Source organism: Acanthisitta chloris, unplaced genomic scaffold, assembly GCF_000695815.1.
Source record: "Acanthisitta chloris isolate BGI_N310 unplaced genomic scaffold, ASM69581v1 scaffold17202, whole genome shotgun sequence".
Lineage (NCBI taxonomy): Eukaryota > Metazoa > Chordata > Aves > Passeriformes > Acanthisittidae > Acanthisitta > Acanthisitta chloris.
This window is the reverse complement of record NW_008662582.1, coordinates 5215-16597: the sequence shown is the minus strand read 5'-3', so window position 1 is coordinate 16597 and position 11383 is coordinate 5215. Positions and strand designations below refer to the sequence as shown.

Sequence of the window (11383 nt, the reverse complement as noted above, 5' to 3'; positions counted from 1 at the left end):
AAAGAGCTGCTGAGTTTCTGTGGGAGGGAAAATTAAAATGAAACACATCAAATAATTGGAAATGTATTTCATAGGCATGCTTGGCATGAAGCTAATGTGCTGGTAATTAACCTTTGCTGGATGGACCAGGATTAAAGCTTGTTGACATGTTTGCAAATCAGTTCTCATACCACTAAAATGTATCAAGCCTCACCTTGAATGCTGTGAGCAGTTTTGGGCACCATGATAGAAGAAAGATATTAAGTTATTAGTGAGTGTCCTAAGGAGGCAACGAAGATGGTGAAGGGCCTTGAGGGGAAGCCACATGAGGAGTGGCTGAGGCACTTGGGCTGTTCAGCTGGAGAAGTGGAGAGTGAGGACAGAGCTCGTCACTGGATACAACTTCCTCAGGGAAGGAAGTGCAGGGACAGCACTGACCTCTTCTCTCTGCAACCAGGGACAGGACCCAGGGAATGGGCTGAAGTTGTGTCAGGGGAGGGTTAGGCTGGAGATTAGCAACTGGTTCTTCTTCCCCCAGAGGTGTTTGGGCACTGAACAGCTCCCCAGGGCAGTGTCACAGCCCCAAGGCTGACAGAGCTCCAGAGGTGTTTGGCCAGTGCTCTCAGGCACAGGGTGTGATGGTCAGGGATGTCTGTGCAGGGCAGGAGTTGGACTAGATGATCCTCAAGGCTCCCTTCCAACTCTTATTACTCTGTGATTCTGTGATTGTATACTGGACTTTTTGTTTGGTTGGTTGTTGGTTTGCTGGTTCTTTTTTATTTTTTTGTGAAAGAAGATTTTCCCACCTCATTGGTTTGATAAATGTGCTTGAAACATTTTAATATTACAATTTTTTTGGTGGAAAAACTAATGAATTTAAACCTTCTGATGGCTGTCTCAGCTAATTGAATTTATTGTCTTTTGCTGCTTTCCATTCTTCTTGTTTCAACAGCAGGAAGAGTAGTCTAGTAACAAACTATCCAAATACAAACTCTTATTCAGATATTAAAGCAATAATAAAGTTGATTCTTTGCTTTGGATTAGTAAGATAATTGTGTTTTAAGTTCCAACTGCTGCAAGAAGAAAGCTAGTGGAAATCTGTAACTGCTTGTTCAAATGACAGCATCAATATATACTTCTTACACTATGTCTAGAGTAGTAAGATGGATGTCATTTAAAATATGTTCCCTAGAACACTTTAAACATTCCTGGGGCAAGTGTTCAACACATCTGAAAATGTGTTAGCTTTATCTAGCTACACAGAATACTGCTGAAAAACTCTTTGTTGGGACACTTGGTTTAAAACTTAAGCTGGTATGCCCAAAATGTCAGCAGTTCTACTCTGTACAACAGTCTGAACATCTATCTACATCCTTCATAACTGTATGAAAATAAGTTTATTAACACTTGCAGCTTATGTACTAAGCTAGGCCTCAGCTCATAGTTTATCCTGGAGCTTAGCTCTTAGTTTTTACACAGTTTAGCTACATGTTTAGACAAAAGGGTGTAAGTGGTGTCTTTTGTAGTTCAGCAAATTTAACCTTGTAGACATGAACTGAAACAAGAATGAAATATTGTAAATATTCATGTAGTTACTTTAGGAATTTATACATATTGGATTCAAGATCAGATTCTTTTTCAATCAGGCCAAGACTGGAGAGGCTTTGGCACACCTACCAATTCTAATTGAGGACTAGAGGGAACAGTCATAACCTGAGACAGGGGAGAGTCAGATTAGATATGAGGAAAAATGTTTTCCCTGTGAGGGTGTTCAGGCACTGGGATATTGCTCAGGGAGGTGGTGGAATCACCATCCCTGGAGGTGTTTCAGAGGCATCTGGATCTGACACTGGAGGATCTGGTTTAGGGTTTAGGGGTTCCATCAGTGAGAGGTTAATGGTTGGACTGAAAGATCTTAGAGGTCTCCTCCAGCCTTGATGGTTCTATGATTCTGATACTTAGCTATTCGTTGCTTTTCTTCGTGGCATTCTCTTGCCTCCTTTTTATTAACAAAAGAATGTACCTGTTTGTGGGAGTGACTCCTTATCCTTATTGCTGTTGGTTAGAGGTACCCAAGGGGCACTTTTAGATCTTGCAATCCTTCCCTCATCCAAGTGGGAAATCCGAAGAAGCAGTTAGCAGCAGGAAGTATCTTTTTATAGTTTTTCCATAAGACTATTTCTGCCCTGTGGCCCATTGATTTTTGAAGAACCTTTGAAAGTACAGTGCTGAGCCTGCTTTGAAAACTAGAAAAGACATGATTCTCTGTAGCTCATGTGGGGCTTCCTTCTCCACTGTATTTGTTAGAATGTACAGTATTCAGATATTAATGAGATCAGAAAAGCAATGTGGTTCAGGGAGTACCATTCTCTTGAATCTGTACATGTTAGCAGATATGGTGTAGTCAGCCTTCAGACGTGAATTCAGTTGTGCAGTTAAAAATGAAGTAAAAAAGAAAAACGATCAGTTTTGTCTCCTTGAGACACATCAGGGAGCAATGTTATTCCAAAAAGGGACAGGAGAGACTCATGTTTCTTCAGTTTCACAAGTCTGTGGAGCAACCTGAACATTCTTTGGAAGGGAACAGAATTTGTTCTAGTCAAAGCATACTTCTCATTTCTTGTAGCTCAGTACACATCATTCTTGATTTCTTAAATGCCATCTTTGTTTTTATAGTAATTGAGAAGTGTGAAATGATTTCTTACTGTTGTTCATCAGGAGCCATTGACAGAGGAAGCTGTTAACTACTGAAGAATGGCAGAACTTGGCTAAATTGAGGGGGAAGAGTTTTGTTATTTTAGTATGGATGTTACATTGAAATCAACTTGAATCCATCCATTAAAAAGTTTTTAATTTCATTACACATGCTGCAGAAATTAATTTCTTGTTTAGTATTCTTGATTGGCTCTGCTGTAGTTTCTTTATGCATGCAAATTTGAAATGCATACAACTTAATTCCTCACACTTGCTTCCAACCTCTAATTTATCACAATTGAATCACTGTTCCCGGGTTCACTGTGCAATTAGTGGCTGCCTGTTTGAATAGAAGCACCTTTCTCTTTCCAAAGTCAGGCTGTTAGATTTTCTGTTCTGCAATCTAATTTGCTTTGGGGCAAGTGCATCACAGATAATCACAGAATGACAATGGAAGAGATGTGCTCAGTTCCTAATTTATCAGGTCTTCATATGCTTGATGAGTTTATGGGTACAAATTAAAAGTGGGGAAATTCAGACTAGATACTCGGAAGAATTTTTTTTCCTGTGAGGGTGGTGAGACATTGGCTCAGGTTGCCCAGGGAGGTGGTAGAAACCTCAACCCTGGCAGTGTTCAAAGCCAGGTTGGATGAAACCTTGAGCCACCTGCTCTGGTGGGAGGTGTCCCTGCCCAGGGCAGGAGAGATTGGGACTAGATGATCTGTAAGGTCTATTCCATCCCCTAAAATTCTATGATTCTCACATTACTTTGGTTACGCTGCTTATGTTGCTGTGACCTTTTTTCGTCCAGGAATGAATTCCTAGTTTGGATGGTCAGTAAGATAAAGTCTTTTGTGACATATGAGCTGGTTGATAGTGTAGCAGACCCCCAGAATATTCTTCTGTGACTGCTATTTACTTGTGTATCAAGTACTTATCCTCTCCTGCTTTCTTCTATGATTTGCCAAGAATCATAGAATTAGAATCATAGTATTTAGGGGTTGGAATGGACCTTAGAGGTCATCTAGTCCCAACCTCCTGCCCTGGGCAGGGACACCTCCTCACTAGATCAGGTTGCTCAAGGCTTCATCCAGCCTGGACTTGAACACCACCAAGGTCGGAACAGCCACTGTGTCCCTGGGTAGAAGGTTTTTATTATATTCAACCCAAACTACTTTATTTTTGAAGGCTATTTTCCTGAAAACTTTCAGAAAATAGGATCTGGAAACATATCATCTATAATAAATCTCATCTCTTATATTGTGCCGTCGCTTATGTGATTTGTGAAGTTTTGATCTCCAGGGTGAGGAGGTCTAGTTATGTTACCTAAAATACAGGTTACAATATTTCCACAACATTTCTAAGCTATACAGGAAAGCAAGTAACTTCCAAAGCCTTAATTTCCAGATGTTATGAAGAATGTGAAAGAATAGTTGGATTACAATGTGCCTCGGAGAAAGTAAAAAGCAAATTGCTTTTGTCAAGGTATCTCTAGTATAATTTTGTCACTTGGCTGTTGGTACCTGCTGTTTTGCCCCCATGTGTTAATCCTAGCAGATAACTGTGTAATCACCATACTTTCTCTAATAGGAGAGGAAAGGAAATGAAAGCAATTGATGGAAAAGAAATGGAAATGCATTGTTAGAAATGGGGAAGTGCAGAAGAGTAAGAACTAGTAGTGAAATATGAACCAGTTTGACAAATTAAAGCCAATTTTAATGAAATTGGGAAAATGCAATTCAAGTTTTCATGATACCTTAATGCCAGAAAGACATCAAAGAATATCTTTGAAAATAGCTAATTTCAAAGCTTTTGAGTCCTGGCTGTTTATATTTCTCAAATACTGGATAATTAATTAGTTTGTAATTGTTGATTTAAGGGAGGTAATATGATAATATGTGTCTTTTTCCTAATAACAGTTGCATATTTCATTGATTTGGGGATTCTTGTAAGGGGAAAGGGAGACACATTCTGGTACAGCTGAGCATTCCCTAAGTGCTCATTTAACTCTTGGTCTTTTTTCCTCAAACTTGAATCTGTAGTTAAAAGTTTACATTAATTGGCAATAAACTAAGTGAATTTTGTCAATCAAGGCTGCCTTGCCCCTGCAACTCTAATTCCAGAAAACATTGAAACACTACTATTACCTGGGCAAAAAAAAAAGAGTGGATGGAATGCCAAACAGTGGAGAGAAATGTGGTATTTGGTAAGTTGTCCCTTGTGCGTGGTCAGTGGTCTCATCCATGAGAGTGGATCACTTGTTCTGCCACACAGAATGGAGGGAAATGTGCAGCTTTAGGGATGTGCTTTTTCCATTTATACAGCTTTTTTTTAATGAAGCAGAAACTCAGAAGTGCTGTTGAACTTGCTTTACATTACCCTTCTCGTGAAAACTGAGTTTTCGAACGTAATCACTAAAACATGACGGGAAATATCTGCAGCATGGACCACCTGGTTTTCCTTTCATCTTGATTCATTCATTAGCTTCCTCATATTAAAAACCCTCCAAGACACAATTAACCCTTTTTTAATACTGTGAAACTTGAAATGCTCATTAAAACTCGTTAAAGCAGAGGAATTTACTTTCAAAAGCAGTTTAATATAAAAATTTTCCTGATTTCTCTTCTCCTGGATAGGGTAGGATACTAAGGGTAGGATCACATCACAGTCCCGGTCTAAAGCAGCTATTGAAGTAATTAATGATAATTGGTTGCTTTGCATTGCAGAGTCGTGATATAAGATCCTTTGATGAAATTATTTTCCATAATGGAATGTTGTCTTCTGAGCATACACTATATAATAATGATGCTGTCAGCAAGTTCTTTTTGTCCAGGAAGAAGAAAATGTAATTGGAGATAAAAATACATCACCCAGTCTCAGGTTTTCTCTGTCTTTACATTCTCCTGTGTTTTGAATAGTGCTATTCCCACAAGAAAGCAAACATTTACTTGTGTTGCCTGATTTACCAAGTTGTTTTTGTTTTTAACAGCCTTTAAAATGCACAAACCAGTTTTATTTTCAGTACTAACTTCAGTGCTCTTGTGCCAAATACATGAAAGTTGAATTTTATCTTACTTAAAAAAAAAAGATAATTTTTTTTTGTATTTTGTTAGTTACCTATTCTGCTCTCAGCATTACATAAACACTCTTAGAACTGAGAAATTGACTAGAATTGCCAAAATTCAGAATAATCCCCTAAGCTCATAGGCAGTGTTGTTCTCATTCTGCATGTTTTTGCAGGGTTAAAGCGACTAATTGCAAAGAGAACTAGCATGAAGTAAAATCATAGAATCATAGAATTTAAGGGTTGGTATGGACCTTACAGATCATCTAGGCCCAACCATAGTCCCTCTCTGGCTCCTTGTATGCCCTTCAGATATTGACAAGTTGCTCTGGGGTCTCCACACAACCTTCTCTTCTCCAGGCTGAACAGCCCCAGCTCCCTCAGCCTGTCCTCACAGGGGAGATGCTCCAGTGCTCTTAGCAACTTTGTGGCCTCCTCTGCACTTGCTCCAACAGTTCCATGTCCTTCTCATGCTGAGGACACCAGAACTGTGTGCAGTATTCCAGGTGGGTCTCACGAGAGTAGAGGGGAAGAATCACCTCTTTTGCCCTGCTGCTCACACTCCTGTGGATGCAGCCCAGGATTCCATTGGCTTTCTGGGCTGAGCTCACGCTGCAGCTCATGGTGAGTTTCTCATCCACTGAAAACAGTGACTTTAAAGCAATAAACTCCCTTGAGTTTGCTGAAACTGCAATAAAAGTATCACAAAGCACTGTCAAAGTGTTGACTTATTTGTATAACTGATATTAGAAGTAATGAAATTGTAGGATTTACTGGTGTGGTTAGAGCATTTGTTGTCCATTTTATTATTCGGCTCACCAGGTATTATATAGTTTTGTACAATCATAAGATATTTTATGATCTAGCTTTTACTGAAGAGGAATATTCATAGGAAATTAGTTTGGATATTTAGCCTTCTGTCACAGAAGTGATCATACTGGATCTTTATATGGGTCATTTGCTGATAAACTTCAAATTTGGTCTGAAAATTATGGTGAAAAGAGAACCATGGAAAGGATTTGCTTTTAATTATTGTGAACTTGTGGGGAAGTAATTGAAACCAGCACTGAGGAGAAAGACTTGGGAGTGACAGTGGATGAGAGGCTCACCATCAGAAGCTGTGTGTGAGCTCAGCCTAGAAAGCCAAAGAAATCCTGGGCTGCATCCACAGGAGTGTGGGCAGCAGGTCAAGGGAGGTGATTCTTCCCCTCTACTCTGCTCTCCTGAGACCTATCTGGAATATTGCACACAGTACAGGCAGCCAGCAGCAGGACAAGAGGGCACAGACTCAAGCTCTGCCAGGGAAGGGTTAGGTTGTCTATTAGGAAGAGGTCTTTTACAGAGAGAGTGCTCAGGCATTGGAATGTGCTGCCCAGGGAGGTGGTGGATTCACCATCCCTGGAGGTTTTCAAGCTGAGACTGGATGTGGCACTTAGTGCCATGGGCTAGTAACCATGGTAGGGTTGGACTGGATGTTCTTTGAGGTCTTTTCCAACCCAGTTGATTCTATGGTTTTATGAAAGGTGAAATATATTTGGCTCCATCTCTGCACCGAGGTAGGACAGCATTATGCATGGGGAAGTAATGTTACGCCATTGAGAGCAACGTAGACATTTCAAGAAATAACACAAGTCATAAAAATGTATTACTGATTTGTGGCTTGTTAATAAAATGCCCTAATTCTAATCAACCATGCAATTATTTCTAACAGACTTTTACAGCTTTGCTGCTACGACTTCGGAATGCAAAGCTTTCTCAGCTACAATGATTTGCTGCAGGTACCTATCAGTACATGGGAAAAAATACTGTGGTTCTTTATAAAGGTGTCCTTATCATTCTCTTTAAGGTGTGGGATGCTGTGGATAGAGGCTGCTGCTTAAAAACATACTCCTGTCACTCCTGTGCTGTTCGAGCTGCCCAGTGGTCTTCATGTGGAAGAAGGATCCTCAGTGGGGGCTTCGATTCCACACTGCACTTGACAGATATAGAAACAGGTAAAGGTCACTAAAGGTGCATTATTGCCCTTTCTTTAGGGCTAAAATCCCAAGATCACTTGGGATCTTGTTAGCCTTATTCTTTCTTCTAGAATGAAGATAAAAATCTATAGGTGAAAGTTACAATCATTGAAATATATCCTTACTTAAAAGAAGGTATCTCAGCAGTGAAAAGTAGTTGGAGAAGTTTAAGAAAACTGAAATATCTTTAATTTCATGATCACATGTAATTTCTGTTGTTAGCTACTGCACAAATGGATAGAATGAAACGTATTTTTTATGCTCTGTCATGGTCACTCATTAAAGCATTTGAAAAACCTCTTAAGGCTGATTTCAGTACCATGTATACATATAGTGAGTTTGAACATGGATCTCATTCTCAGTTGCCTTGCTTTTAAGTTTGTGCTTGGAGTAAATCAGGTGATTTATTGTTTTTTTCTGAATAGGACCTTAATTTGGAGTATAGAAACTCAAATTCTGGTATGAAACCTTGAGACTGAACGTGTGTTGCTTTGACACGTTTGTGAATTTGATTTGGGATTGGATTGCTGTAACTCTACCAACTAATCTCCTGGATGCTATCTCTCCTTGTGTCTCCTTCACAAGCTCAATTGCTTCTGTCAGCTATATTCCTTCTCTCCTCTATGCATGTTCCCAGCACTCAGACAGCAGCATTCACTGGAGCTGTGCATAACAGGACACCTTTGTGTGTCTTGAAATCCAAAATAGTATCTCGTCAAGGGAAGTGATGCAATTTGATATTTTCCACTTTATTTTTAAGTGTTTAACTCCTGCAAAGGTGCAATATTTTTTGTAAGGCTGCAGTAGAAATCTGTAACAAAAATTACAGGCAGTTATTGTCTGGGAGGATTTTCTCTGACGTAAAAGCAAGAAGCACATTGTGTGTGTGAATTTCTGGAGAGCAGAAAGTCCTATTCAGATGATCTGGGAAAGTGGCCAAGGAAATTTGTGAATATTGTTCTTTTCCATGCTGTAAGAATTTATTTTTCTCACCAATTGTCATAGCAGAAGTATTTAAACTCAGTGATGGCTGGAAGGGAGTTGTAGTGTGGGAATGTCAAGCATGTTAAGGAATACTGATGGTTTGAAAACATTCAGGTTTTGTACAGGGGAAAAGAGCTTTATATATGTGATGTAGTAATACATGAGGTTAATTGACCAAGTCATTAATTTGTTAGACTTCTTGTCTTTTTTTTTCCTTTTCTTTTTTCAGTCTTAGTACAGCAACCTTTCCAGTCTCACATATAACTGTATCTTACTAATCCAGGTGGATTTACTTTTGTCTGTAGTGCTTCCAAATTCTAAACAGAATGGCTACCTTCTTAATGGGATTTATAGCAGTGGGATGGATTTTATGTGTCTGAGTCATTTGAAGGGACTACTCAGGGAAAAAAATCTCATTTTATAAAGTCATAGTACAAATTCCAACGATGTAATTTTAATAATATACTTAATTTCTCACATAAATGGTCATAAACTGAGACAGGGAAGATTCAGAATAGATGGGGGATGTGTGTCCTGCCATGGCTGCAGGGAGAGGATAGAGGGAATGGCCTTGAGCTGAGGCAGGGCAGAGTCAGATTGGATGTGAGGAGAAACGTTTTCCCTGTTAGGGTGTTCAGGTGATGGAATATTGCCCAGGGAGGTGGTAGAGTCACCATCCCTGGAAATGTTTAAGAGGCATCTGGATCTGGCACGGGAGGATCTGGTTTAGGGGCTCCAGCAGTGACAGGTTAATGGACTGGAAGATCTTAGAGGTCTCCTCCAACCTTGATGGTTCTATGATTAAAAGTTTCAGAGCAGTTAAATTTATAAATCTTCATTCCTTACTGACCTGTAGTGTTTCTAGCTACTTAAACAGTATGTGTAAAGGTGAAATGAATGTGTATATCCTTGGAAACACCAGATATTCCTTACTGTCTCCTTTCAAGAGCACAGGACTCCTTGTGTATCCTCTGAATTGCAGTTGTTGTGTTGATCTCCGGGTCTCACTCTCAGGGATACACACCTCATTTGGAAAAGCACAACATGAGTGATCAGAATTTTATCCTGATTCCCTAGGCATGCAGGCCACTTCCTGAGTCCCTTCTCTGTTGTAAAGTGACTCTTCTTTTCATACATTTCAGCCAATTCTTTTCAGAGAAACAGAGGGAGTGGTTCACCTCTGGAATCCAAATCAATTGAGTATAAAAAGCCTCATTTCCATTTGAAAAACACTAAGGCAGCTCCAAGATTTTGATTTACATTAGTTCACTGAATCACTCATTCCTCCTCACTCTTCATCAGTGCTGAGATGATTTCTTCTTTGATTAACTTCATATAGATGTTAGAACTGTTCCTTCACAGAGGACTTTTAGGTGTTTTTTTGGACTTTGGTTTAATTACTTTCCATTGCTGGTCTGCACTAACTACCAATGTGTTTAAATGCAGTGGGATTTTATCCATCATAATGCTGTCTCTAAGGCTCTGTGCTCAGCTCTTGTATATTTTGATCTGAGTCAACATTTTTCCAATCATGTTTGCTAAAATCTAATCTTTCTCGTCTTTGTTTTCAATATAGATTTTATATATTGCATCTGTGTTATAAAAATTGCTACATGTCTTTCACCAAAAGGAGGTTAACACACTGAAGAGAATAATTTAAAAAGTTTAGGAAAGATTGCAAATGCAGCTCAGTACAACTTAGTTGTGGAGTTATTTTAGGACATTTTGTGCTTGTTTTCTGTTAGGAAACAGGTAGTTTTTGCCCTGTTAAACTGAAATTGTAGTCTGGCTAATTGTTTGTTGTGGGTCTGATGACAGCTAGTTGTGAGATTCCTCGAAGGAATGTGCCAGCATTGTTGTAATAAACAGTGCTAGAATAAATTCTCCAGGAAATTTTGTTTCTAAGATTGAACTTTAATTTGTGTGTCCTAATATATTGCATTTCTGGGAGTGATTTTTTTAAATCTTCGTGATCTGAACAATATCAGAATAGAAGCAAACACTGAAATCCCATTAATCAAGGAGCAGAATTTTTGTCTTGGACATAGAAATCCTAATGCAAAGATAGAAGACACATCTATGAAATCTTATCCTGTAGTTTTACACCATCAAGCCTCCTGCCCTTGTCACATCCATTTAATGAAAGAAGATCTAAGATGCAGCAAGCAGTAAAAAAGGGCTGAGATGAAATTAATGAGGTTCACTAAGGACAAATAGCAAGTCCTGCATCTGGATTGGAGTAATCCTGTGCAACAGAACAGGCTGGTGCTAAACTGGCTGGAAAGCAGCTTTGCAGAAAAATACCTAGGGATCCTGGTGCTGAATATGAGTCATCAGAGTTCTCTTGCAGGAAAGAAGGACAACTCCATTCCAGGCCAGATTAGGAAGGGTTTACCTAGTAAATAGAGAAAATTATGCCAGGCTCTTCTCAGAGATGTGCAGTGAAAGGATAAGAGGCAAAGGACAAATATAGGAACACAGAAACTTGTTGGCTCAAGTCATCAAATACTAAACAAGGCTGTTCAGAGCAGCTGTTGAGTTTATACCTGGAGATATTCAGAGCTTCAGTGGACAGACCTGTAATAAACTTACTGCAGCAGGACCTACTTTGAGTAGGGGTTTGGACTAGATGATCCCTGGAAGTCCA

At 39.3% G+C, this 11383-nt stretch overlaps 1 protein-coding gene across 1 annotated transcript in view; it reads left to right on the top strand.

Moving 5' to 3' along the window:
• LOC103798399 (WD repeat-containing protein 25-like) overlaps positions 1 to 11383 on the top strand; it is a gene marked incomplete at its 3' end in the record, with an annotated part of 46233 nt that overhangs the window by 29807 nt on the left and 5043 nt on the right. The window contains exon 2 of the mRNA XM_009070656.1: positions 7584 to 7731. Within this exon, the coding sequence (XP_009068904.1) occupies positions 7584 to 7731 (148 nt within the window). The remainder of the gene's footprint in view (positions 1 to 7583; positions 7732 to 11383) is intronic.